The sequence below is a fragment of the Pantherophis guttatus genome, chromosome 1 (genome assembly GCF_059756535.1).
Source record: "Pantherophis guttatus breed Tessera chromosome 1, ASM5975653v1, whole genome shotgun sequence".
NCBI lineage: Eukaryota > Metazoa > Chordata > Lepidosauria > Squamata > Colubridae > Pantherophis > Pantherophis guttatus.
Window position 1 is genome coordinate 136,099,072 of NC_142063.1, and position 13,273 is coordinate 136,112,344.

The 13,273-nt window shown below is 33.3% G+C and overlaps 1 protein-coding gene across 4 annotated transcripts in view; it reads right to left on the minus strand.

The window, feature by feature from the left end:
• Positions 1 to 13,273, minus strand: part of LRP1B (LDL receptor related protein 1B) — a 986,195-nt gene that overhangs the window by 23,651 nt on the left and 949,271 nt on the right. For all 4 annotated transcript variants that reach the window (XM_034424500.3, XM_034424507.3, XM_034424493.3 and 1 more), the window contains exons 80-85: positions 10,811 to 10,927; positions 9,265 to 9,438; positions 8,148 to 8,273; positions 6,513 to 6,677; positions 4,197 to 4,358; positions 518 to 692 (exon numbers count right to left, since the gene is read on the minus strand). In XM_034424500.3, coding sequence (XP_034280391.2) covers positions 518 to 692; positions 4,197 to 4,358; positions 6,513 to 6,677; positions 8,148 to 8,273; positions 9,265 to 9,438; positions 10,811 to 10,927 — 919 coding nt within the window. Of the gene's footprint in view, positions 1 to 517; positions 693 to 4,196; positions 4,359 to 6,512; positions 6,678 to 8,147; positions 8,274 to 9,264; positions 9,439 to 10,810; positions 10,928 to 13,273 lie in introns of those variants that run through there.

Here is a 13,273-nt window from a genome sequence, read left to right on the forward strand (position 1 = left end):
TTAATTTTTCATGAAAGGAAAAACATAAATATTTTAATCTGCAAATTAATTACTATGGGACATTTACAATATGGAAATTGTATAATTAAAATATTTTCCCACAAGAATAAGTCTATGCACATATTTTTATAACAGAACAGATGGCTATTGCAAATTGTACATTAAGGTATACTATTCAGAGAACACCCAAAATTCCCTATCTGATTTCATTAAATCTACTGAATTAATTATAGATACTGTATGTAATAGATTTTTGATTAACGGATATAAAAATCTTTCTTTTCGCTGCAGTATTTCTTACATGTAGCCTAATTTTCATTTCTATAAAAATCTGAACAATAATTCATTATATATATTTTAAAATCATCTTGTTTTAATTCTTATCTGCTCAGTTTAATGCAGATAATACAGGCTTGATTTATCAACAATAGTATTGGCTTGCCCAATATTTACAAATATATTGAAAGTATACATTTCCAGCTATTCAATTACATGATTTATCACAGTTTTAACTTACTTGCACATTATGTCATCATTTTTCTTGTCTAAGATGCATTGACCTCCATGACATTTTACACATTTGTCTATTTCACATTTTACACCTTCGTATTGCAGAGGACAGAAACATTCTACTCTGCCATCATCAGCAATGATGCAAGATTCAGAATTAACACAATAATGGTGGCAAATATCTGCAATGAATACACAAATATACATGCATAAGACATAATAAAATTATCATCTTATAAGCATATTAATAAATTGATTAAATCAATAACTATTTTAATAAGTTATCAAAAAAATTCTTTATAGGACACATGTAGCTGAACATATACACATATACACATTTATATTTATTCATTTCAAAGGCATAATCTAATAGATCTATTTAAAAATATTCAAAATGAAACAAAAATTTCTCAACATTTTTTTAAAGACACTTTTCTTAAATCACAAGGATGTTCCTTTATGGATTTTTCTTTTTGAACATTTGCCATCATTTTCCTGCTTCCACAGCCATGCAAGAATGATGTCTGATCTAAAGCACATGGAGCATACAAAATGAATACCTGGATGCTAATACAATTCTTGTTTCATAATTACAAAATAAAACAAAAACAAAACAAACAAATAAACAAAACCCCCTGAAACAAAATATTTTTATAGACAGTGGCGACCTCCCATTTACAGGCATTGGTGAACAACTCCTAGAAATCTAAGAAAAAAAAATGAATAGATCCTCTCAATTTCGCAATCCAGTTATGTAGCGGATCAGAACATGTGTTATTACTGCAGTTTTCTCAAAATGAGAACATGTCTTTATTTTGTCACTATTACATTTTCATATTATAGCCATTTTATAGGACAATATTAACATACCACAACATAAATTATCTTTAAAGCCGTGGTGGAATCCTACCAGTTTAACAACCAGTTCACTGAACGTGAGCTTTGCAAAACTCCTTTTCCAATTTTGAACCAATCAGTGGTTCCGTGTACAGTTCTCACTGTTTCTTCTTGACCCACATATAGGTTTCTCAAGAGACAAATATGATGGTCTGGTACTCCCATCTCTTTTAAGAACTTGCCACAATTGGTTGTGATCCACACAATCAAAGGCTTTAGCATAGTCAATGAAGCAGAAGTAGATGTTTTTCTGGAACTCCCTAGCTTTCTCCATGATCCAGTGTGTGTTGGCAATTTGATCTCTAGTTCCTCTGCCTCTTTGAAATCCTTCCTGTAGTTCTGGTAGTTCTCGATCCACATACTTCTGGAGCCTAGCTTGTAGGATTTTAATATTAACTTTACTAGCATGTGAAATGAGTGCAATGGTGTGATAGTTAGAACATTCTTTGAGAATAGCTACTGCAATTTATTTAGAAGGCTGAAGAAAGCAGGCAAGTGGAAATTGACTGAGTTATTCTATAATCTCAGTTTCTCTAAAAAGAGTGATTAAATTTCCACTTCCTGAATGATCTATATATAAGGTTTCTGTGAAAGAAAAAGCTAAGCCTTGTATTTCTGTGCATGTTAACATTTATGTCAGGCTCGTTAATTATAGGTATGTCTATGTAAACCTTGGTGTTTGTGCATGCATACAAATATTCATGTATACATATACAAATGTGGATATGTAAGAATACTGCCAACTCTCCAAACTGTATTACTGAAGATGTAACTTTAACATATTAGATATAAATAGGTTGAGAGGAATGGAAAGACTGGCAAAGTATGGTTCAATGAAGATGAGATAGGAAAGAAGAATGCTAAGGGGTTTAAAGAACAAAATGCAATGTAGTAAGGGCAGTGTAAGCAGTGGTGAAATTCATCCGGAACTATCCAGATTGCGTATGGGTGGAGGAGACGCGTGCTCACATTTGCGAACCGGTAGTGAAGGTAAGTGAATTTCACCTCTGAGTGTAAGTAAATATATTTTGAAAGAACAAAACTATATGTATTTTTTCTTATCTCCTGGCATTATCTTCTCCTTACTCCTTTTTAAGGTTTTCTTGTACTTTCAATGATGTTGTTTACTTTGAAAGGCAATGGGATGATGAAGAAATTAATGTAGACAGTTTTTTCTGGCTGGACTGGACTTGCTACTTTTTCATTCTGGCACTACCTAATTCTTTGAACTGAATTCCAGGTAAGCTGTGTACCCTAATGCAGAATAAATGAGAATACACACATGCACCGGCGCACACACACACACACACACACACACACACACCTGTGTTTGGAAACTTTTATTATTCTCCAGACAATATATTCTTAATATGTATCCACTTTTGAAAATTGGCAAAAACATAGCTGTTACATTTATTTTTCCTAGTGGTTTGTTTTAAGTGCCTAATTTAGCATTTGGTATTTAAATCTCCAGTGTGTGTGTGTGTGTGTGTGTGTGTGTGTGTGTGTGTGTGTGTGTTTTTCTGAGGTTTTCACGGGTGTTTGTATGTAGGTCTTTGGTTATTCGGGTTTTCTCCCGCGTAAAATTGGAAGTCTCATTCGTCGAAATGTCACCAAAACCTGAATAACCAAAGACCTACATATATATATCTACATACACAAACACACATATATATATTCCAGAAACTGACAATCTCCTTGTAATCTTGTTTTATGGTTGTTATTTAGAGCAGACACTATTGCAGTTAATGTTGTAACTATCTTATTGCGTGTAATAATGACCAATAAGAAGGTTAGGGTTTGCTTCCCTGTCTAATCCCTCCTCCCAGGAATTGTCTTTGTAAAAGAGAAGATAGATTTGCAGACAAAAAGAAAGCTACGGATATACTATATAAGAATTGGTTCTAAAATGTTTGGACCAGGGGTGAAATGCTCCTGGTTCGGACTGGATTGCACAATCCAGTAGCGATGGCGGCGGGTGATTCAGAGAACCGGTAGCAAAAATCCCTAGTCCCCCCCATTCCCAGCTGAGCCACGCAATCATCAGAGGCTTTTTTTTTAATTTTTAAAAGCATTTTTTCTACAACCTCTTCGGCCGAAAAAATGCTTTTAAAAGTAAAAAACTCGGATGATCACACGGCTCAGCTGGGATCATCAGAGGCTTTTAAAAGCATTTTTTCTACAACCACTTTGGCCGATGAGGTTGTAGAAAAAATGCTTTTACAAGGCTCTGATGATCCCAGCTGAGTTGCCTGATCATCAGCGGCATTTAAAAGCATTTTTTTACAACCTCTTCGGCCGAAGAGGTTGTAGAAAAAATGGTTTTAAAAGTAAGCAAAAAACAAAAAAAGATGGCCACGCCTACCCAGTCACATTACCCCCCCCAACAAGCCACGCCCACAGTACTGGTAGTAACAAATTTTATATTTCATCACTGGTTTGGACCATTTTATCCATTTAATGTTTTCTTACTCCTTTTAGAAAGTTAAAGAGTGTTATCTCCATACAAGTTTCAGGGGTTCAAAATGGAGCTTAAAATAAAAGCAATTTTTATATATATACACACACACATTATTAAAGCATTATAATAAAAATATATAAATAAAATATGGCATGCCTGTTTTGTTATTATATTTGTCTGATAAAAGGAACATTTATTGTGATTTTGCTCTTAATTATACAGTTTTGTTCTGGATGTATAATACTTTGTCAAAGGATTGCTTTTAAAAACTGAAAAACAGCAATTCCATTCTGATTTTTGTTAATTATACTTGTTATTCTGTACTTACAATCTTGACATCTGTCCCCTGTATGTTCAGATTGACATTGACAGTGGGGTTGATTTCCAGCAGTGATACTGCAAATTCCTCCATTCTGACAAAAATGATTGCAGACTGTTTTATTGCAATTTGGACCTGTAAACCCCAGTGTACAAATGCATGCAGGTCTTCCTACAAGACAAAATGAAATATCTGGTAGGATAGATCTACTTATGTACATCTTTCTTATACATACTGATAAGTTATAGAATATAGATACATCAATCAGCATAATATGACATCTATAAATATTTTAAACACATATACTGGTAGTCTTCATTTAGTTACCATAATTTGGACTGGCATATTGGTTGTTAAGCAAAGCAATTATTTCAATTTTCCTTTGTGTTAGAGACCTATGAAGGTCATAATTGCAAGGATTGGCCATAAACTTACTTTTTCATCATCATTATAACTGCAATTGATTATTACATGAGGTAATTGCTGAATGAGGACTATCTATAAATCAAAGCCCTTGATTATGCTTTTTATTTCTTTAAAATACATTACAATAACTTGATTAATTTGAAAATGACTCATATTATTTTGGAGTTTTAATTACATTTTCCATATGTATGTTTTAATTAACTGATGACATTTCTTTGTTCAGATATTATTTTACCAAATCTGAAAAAAATGCACCCATTTTAATTAAAGCTATCCATAAGATCCACACTAGAATTTCCCAATACCGTAAATTATAAGAAAACAATGACTAAATCTACAGTTTGCCAGTGGAATTTATTCAACTAATTAATATTTGGGTAGATAATAATCTAGAACTTACAATTCTTTTATCTCCTCATGCAGCAAATAATGACTTACAGTGAATTTAATTATTTCACATTATAATTAGAAATACCAATACTAGTAATATAATACTGTATTTACAGACCAATTTCCAACTTACAGAAAATCAAAGCACAGTGCAACTTAATTTAAGAAGAATATCATCCAATAATATGTAAGCATCAAAAATGTATCAAGACAATAACATAAACCTACTAAGCAAATAGATTTAACATTTGAAGTTGTTCAGAAGCAGGGCATAATAAAATTAAATAACTTTTATTGTAATGACTGAGGATTGAACCACTAATAATTAGTTTAAATAATTATTCTGCAATTTCTCAACCATTTTTGAGAATCCTCATCCTGCTATCTAATAGGCACTCATTCTTTGTTACAATTCTTTCCCAAAGCACTAATCTGATGTGAAGAACAATCTTTTCTATTTCTATTATGAGAGGCTACAAAGCTGCCCTTGTTTCTTCTCAATTAATATTCACATCTCCTGACATAGTTATCTGAATCCTGGAGTCAAATGTACGTTAAAAAGAGCTGCACCCTCATGTTATGTTTTAATGATTGTTTGAGCACATTCAGCTTATTATACAATCTCATTCTGCCTTTTTTGTCTGCATTGAGTTACTGAATATGCCAAGTTAATAAGTTTCTAAGAAATCATTTCACGTGTCTTTAATATTATGAGACATATTTGAAGAGAGATAGAAACACCATATTGTTCTTCAAGTTCAGTATCTCATTTTGTTACCTTACATGAGAGTTCCTTTAAAATTAGCTATACTGGCCCCTCATGACCCATTTGGCATTAATAGCAGGCTAACATTTTCATCACAGAACACAGGACTATTAAATCAAATAAAAATCTTTCTTACAGTCATTGACCACTGTAAAATAATTATCTAACTTATAAATTATGGAACAGGTAACTAGATTATAAAGATCTAATTGATCAGAACTATGCATTTTTTTAAGGAATAACTGTAAATCTTTGGAAATTTCTCAGTATGCATATGGTTGGTAAGATGAAAAATGGGTGCCTGAATTGCATTTCCTCTTTCAAATCTGCCATATAACCCTTGACACTGGATGTGAGGTTTCCACACTCTCACATTGCAAGGAAAACAAGGAAGCCATTCCTAGCAAATTTTCTACATATCCTGTATCATGTATCAGTATCATGTTTTCTACAAGAAAACCAAAAATCAAATGAGTTTTAATCAGTGGTGGGATTCAAGTAATTTAACAGCCGGTTCTCTGCCCTAATGATTTCTTCCAACAACCAGTTTGCCAAACTGCTCAGCAAGTTAACAACAGGTTCTCCCGAAGTGGTACGAACTGGCTGAATCCCACCACTGGTTTTAATGCTTTACTCATAATAATCCCAAACATTTTCATGATTAACAGTAATAATTAACTATAGAATAACTGTTTTCCATTGTCTGCAATAAATAAATAGAGAAAATTTTAAATTTTTTTTACCAAGAATTGAAGCTATGCATGTTCCTCCATTCTGACAATAATTGTTGCAATGGTTAATTTCACACCTGTCCCCTGAATAACTTGGCCAACAATAACATCTCTGATCACCTTTTTCATTTATAATACATCTACCTCCATTTTCACAAGCCAGCTTGCAAGTCTCATCTGTACTTAAGATATAAACACAAAGGTAATGACAGGAGATGATTATCATTATCATTGTTCATCCAGGAAATGAAAATAAAGAGTCAGAACAAACAAATGGTTAGCACAGAAGAGCAATAAAGATCCAAAATCAGTTGCAGCCATTCAGTCCTGTTTGTTGTTCAGATTTCATATGAACAACATGTTCAGCTGAATGTTTCATCTCAAGCTCTTGCTACTAGTGAGAGTTCTGCAAAGCACTCAACTGAGTAAGTCATGCAGCTCATTGGTATAAGCAAAACATCCTTGTTGAAGCACTGAAGTAGCACTAACCTTCAATAGCCTTGAGATAGTTCCTTTGAAGTCTCTCCTAAGTATTCTGAATCAACATTTTGCATATACAGATAACACTTCAATTGGAATCAGTGGTAAAGAGAATAGTTATGGGGAACTGGCATGCTGAGCTGTGAAAGTTACCAAGTTTTCAAGAACACCCTGATGTATTAAAGCTATGAATATAAGTGTTATCTTTGTACCAGCTTCCTTTATAAATTCTTTGCAGAAATCTAATCTTAGTGTAATTGGTACAGCAGTTCTGTGCACTGATGTTGTATTAAAATGTTGTAGCAGCATTATAGCAAAAGTAGATTTTTTCCAAAATTGATAATGTCCAGATTATTAGTATTATTAGTATTGGGAGTATCAGATATGCAACTCCCAAATGTCGTATTAGTAAACTGCAGTATTTATTTCTTTGTCAACTCTGTGTCTTTATATTTATATGTGGCAACTGATGTGGTTATTGCTATCATTGTTGTGATTCATTTAATTGGTTTTAACCTTGCTATAGATATTTTCTTTATGTATCCTGTAAGCTGCTTTGAGGTTTTTGATTGTAGAAGAACAGAAGTATAGTATATAAACTATATACTATATAACTAACAAACAGCATTGAGAGGTGCTGATGTCTTTTAAAATATGTAAATTTAGTGGGAGGGAACTTCAGATAATAGAATACAACTTTTAGGTAGATTTGACTTTAAAAGCCAAGATTTTAGAAGTCAAATATTAATCAAAATTAATATAATTCCACATTTTTTACAATAATCAAATGCATTCATTTACTTAAATTTCAGACACTGAAAGAAATATAAAAATAGAGAATTTAGCATTATTCACTCATCCACAATTACTTCATATAGGGCCTGGTGGCTCAGCAGACTAAAAGCATTGTGATTAACACCAGTTGTCTGCAATTACCGTAAGTTCGAATCTCACCAGGCTCAAGGTTGACTCAGCCTTCCATCCTTTCTAAGGTAGGTAAAATGAGGACCCAGTTTGTGGGGGCAATAAGCTAACTTTGTATAAATATACAAAAGTATGAAGGCTATTGCTTAACGCATTGTAAGACACCCTGAGTCTCCGGAGAAGGGCGGCATATAAATCAAATTATATATAAGATTAAGTTCTTAAATAAATGTCAATACCCACCTAACATGTTCAAATCACTGCATTTTCCATTAAACATTGCCTTTCCTTCTGGACATATGCAAGCTGCACCTGAAGGATTGAGTAAACACAGGAACTCACAGGTTAACTGCAGACAAGGATTGAGTGCTATTTGGAAGGAGAAAAGAAAGAAGCATAATATGGATTATTTTTGAAATAAATAATGAAATAAGAAATAAGCCCTATAAGCCCTTATAGTATAGACATTAAGATTTAGCCCTGAGCCTGTCCCCCAATCCCATTAATACAAGAAAAGGGAACAACTTAAGACAAATCCTGATCCTCTGTTTTCAAGGACATGAACAGATTCTCAGACAAGAAGTGGTAAGCAATTTGAGCCATAAACTCAAATACAAGAAAGTTTTGTGTAGTGGTTAAGACATCAGGTTAGAAACTGGGAAAATTATGAAGCCAGATTGGTGATCCTGAGCCAGTCACTCCCTCGGAAGGAGACAATTGCAAACCATTTCTGAAAGACTTTGCCAAGAAAACCACAGGGATTACTTCAGGCATCACCCAAAATAAAAAACTGACTTGAAGGCATAAATAACAAAAAAGACAAAAAAAAAAACAAAGCAAACCAAGAACCAAAAATCTTACCAAACACAAACTCCCTCAAACATCTTTAAGATATAAAGCTTTCATTTTATTTATTTGTTTTTTATACATATTTATCTGGGGTCTACTCCATAAATTGTGATGAAGAAGAAAATATACCACACTTTGTGTCATCTATTTCATGACCTCTTCCCCAACAATTTGTCTCCAGCTAAAGAGCACTTTCAGCAGTAAAGGTTCATTGCAAGAGAAGAGAATGTATGGGCATCTCCAATGTTAGCAGGGATGAAATTGTTATAATAAAATGTTTTTCTTGTCTTGTAACTACAAAATATTTTATTATTAAGCCCAGTAAGAGATCTTTCTATAGTTTTTATTTTATTCCTAATGCTATCCAAAGTTCCCCAAAATAACTCATTTACTAAGTCCCTGAAGTCTAATGTATAATGAATGGGAAGGGGTGAAGAAGTTATATATTTATTTTGTATGCTATTTTGAATACTGAATTTTTTCCCCTCTGAAAGTAATAAAATATACTTACAGTGTATTTGTTTGTAGCGATGTGAAATCAAGGCACTTTTTGTTTTATCAGTCTCCAAGTTCAAATATTCTACGGCACCATGCCCAAATTTTTGCACTCTAAATGCACCATTTTTAGGTCCAGCTCCATATATATAGTTCTCAAAAATATCAATTCTATGAGGATGTAGTAAGCCTTAAATAAGCAAAAAGAAATACACATTTCAGTTTGGATGCAACATTTCTGTACCAACATATACTGTAAACTAATGTTGGTATTTTTATAATGATATTTTGGTTTTATGAACCGCCTCTGGAGTTGATAAAGTTGACAAGAAAAATAAGGAATCCAATGTGACCTCTCCACTAGAAATATGCATCCTTTCTATCCAGCAAAAAAATCCAGACGAAGGTACTTCAACTGATAATTATACTATAGAATTTATCGTACACTATTTTAGGGTTCAATACACCAAAAAGGGCAAATCTTTTATATCTCTATTCATATTTTCTTTTTTCTGAACAGGGAGTTCTTATCGACATAATGCATGGAGAATCTGAATTAGCTTTTAACATTACAGAAAGTTTCCTCAGCTAAAATAATTCAAATAGGAAAGTTATTAATTATTATCATTTTCTAATACATTTGCAGAAGTATCAAAAGATGTCAAAGTACTTTATCCTATAAACCCTACATAATGTATGGAGACTTCCACCTGAAGCCCAACACCCAGAAGCTATACCAGCCCAAAAATGGGTAGGTGGAATCTGAGGAGTGTCAAAGCCATTGTCCTGAACAAAACCCAGGGTGTCCTGATCAGTAAGATGGCACCCATTGATATGCTGCTGAGAGAATGCCTGAGGCAGCAGCTGTGGAAGGAAGTTTAGACAAAGAAAGTACTACAACAAGACAAGATCCTGCATGGGATGTATCATTAACAGATAATAGAAGATAATGATCAGCACTGAAGCACAGATCATAGCAGTACTAGAACAGACACTAAGTATCTTTAGAGAGGCCTCTGAGACAGATCTCAGAGACACATGGTGGCAGGATATAAGAGCCAGAAAGGAACAGCATATCCTGAACAGCCCAAACAAGTAACTGGCATTGTATACAGGAACATCTGCATAATGTATGGGCTAGATCCTCCCAAGTCCAAATGGGAGATTCCACAGAAGGTCTTTGAGAATAACAGAGCTAAGAACCTGTGGGACTTCCAGATCCAGATGGACAATCAATACTATGACAGATATTGTGATAGTAGACAAGACAGAAGATAGTGATGGTCATAGATATAGTGGTGCCAAGTGACAGCAAAATTAGGAAGGAGTTCGAGAAGCTTGAGAAGTACTAAGAACTTAGGTTGGAATTAGAAAGGTGTGAAAAATAAAGGCCAAACTGGCTCAGTGGTGGTACGAACACTCAGAGGTATGACTGTTATGCTGAAGGAGTGATTCCAAAAGATCCTGGGAATATTAAAGCTCTCTATCCAGAAGAGTGCAATGCTATGAACAGCTATGATACTAAGCAGAACCCTCAAACATATATACAAATATATACTTACCTTGTTTGCTGCTAACACATATAACTGAATCAGAGCCATCAAAACGAATACTGCCAATTACTGATAATTCAAAATCAGCCCAAAACAAGCGTTGACTGAAGTTATCAACCACTAAACCTGTAAACATGTTAAGAATTTGAATGTAAAATACTGTATAAAAAATAATCTCACAATTTTTTTTAAAAAAGAATTTTACAAAACAATAGGTGGGATGAAATTTTAGAAGTATGCTTCTAGATTTGGATTTCACCATAGAACACTGTAGTTAGTCCAAACGTGGAGACAATTATATAACATTTGACATACTTAAATCCATCATTTCAGAAAGATGCACAAGAACATTGACTGCAATGTTTGAGCATGCAGATGTTATACCTAACTGCTTGATGCAAAAGTCTCTGAAAGAGAACCCTGGTATAAATCAGGAACTGCCTGTATAGTAGTTTGTATTTGGATGTTACAATATTAATGGAATAAAAGAGGACCTAAATTAGGGGTAAGGTTAAATTTGAAGGAAATCCAGCCATCCTTCATACTTTCTAGACTACATATGCAAACCAAAAGTCATTTTTCTAGACGTGATGCAGTCTAGAAAATGGACATATTAGAGAATGGTATGCAGAAATACTTGCTACCTTAGGAAAAACTGCTTTTCGTCACATTAAGTATGAAAAGAAGGTAGAAAAATCAGATATTAGTATGAAATGGATACAAAAAATTAAGAGATGGTGTGTAGAAAATGTATGATAAAAAATTAAGCAAATTAAAATGTATGCTAAAAAGGTTGAACAAAAATGTAAATATTTTTAGATCAAAAATATAAAAGGCAAACAGATGAAATTAGCTTAAGGAAGAGAAATGCGTAATGAGAAAAATCAGACTTGCCACATTCACCTATTTAACTAAACTGGCTACAAATTTATAAAATAATCTATTATAAGGTTTCATAAAACCACTATAAGGTCTAAGCAACTAAATGAAGATATAACCAGGACCAATGAATTGATCATAATAAATACATTGTGTATTATTGAATTCCCATATTTTGTCTGCTTGCAACAAAGTACTTCACTTTGCAATATTGATTTCACATTCAGCATCAATTACGGTGGAATCAGTATACATTTTCCAAAGTAAAATTTTGCTTATAATGAGTATTACTGAATTCTAATACAGACTAAGATTGGTTTTGCTTGACATCTGATTTTCACTTCAGAAAAATCATAAACATTACAGTTATCTACTGTACTTTAAACCAGCTCCAACTTTTCCCAGGATCAGCGCAGGCATTTAATTTAGACTTTGTTCAATCTTGGACTAAAGGACTTTAAAAAAACTCAGTAATACAGAGTTTTGTTCAGAGTTTCGTAATCTGCCACTGTTTTGTTAATATTTTACAGTACACTTGATTCATACACTCTAAATGATAGGTAAAATCGTTATGTCAATACTGAGAACACTTATGTATGCAAATAGGAAAAATAATTGTTCCTAACAACTCTAGTACATAAGGGAAAAAACAGAAATAATATAACATTGTATTTGTTACGATATTTTCAGGATCAGACTCAATAAATGAATTAAGAATTATATATTCAAATAAAGCACTGTTTATTTACAGAAGGCATTCTATATTCACTGAATAATCACAGATAGAAGCGCAGAAGGAATACATACAGCTCTTTATATATACATGGGGTGGAGCTAGATATGGGAGTGGTTAAATATGAATATATTAAGCAGTGAAGAATAAGTTAACCCCTGATATCCTGGTCATGTACTATTTACATAATGAAGAATAAGGCATTTACTTGTGACAAATCCCCCTCTAAATGCCGATTCGATATATTACAACAATTACATTCAGATTCAGAACAATATAAAACTTGTAACTTAGAAGTCAAGTATTTATGCTGCTTAGAAGGCAAAGGCTTTGTCAATATGTCAGCTATTTGCTCTGATGTTTCGCAATGAACTGCTTTAATAAATCCATCCTGAGATAACTGCCTCACATGTTTGAATTTTATATCTATATGTCTGGACCTTTGTCCAATAGCATCAGATCTAGATATTTCAATAGCAGCCTTGTTATCTTCATGCATGATAAATGGTAATGAAGGTTTCTTCCAAGTGTTTGATAATAAGTCATTGAACCATATGAGGTTATTTGAGGCTTTAGACAGACAAACATATTCTGCCTCAGTCGTTGAGGTGGCTACTAAATCTTGTTTGCCAGTATACCAGTAAACTGGACAATCGTTAAGGAAAAATATATAGCCAGATGTGCTTTTTCTACATGTGGTATTGCCAGCCCAATCCGCATCGGCATAACATGTGAGGATGGGCTCTTTGACATTATTGGGTTCCAATAATAAACAGAAGTCTAAACTATTCTTTAAATATCTTAATATTCTTTTGACAGCTTCCCAATGATATAATAATGGTTTGCTGATGTGCCTAGAC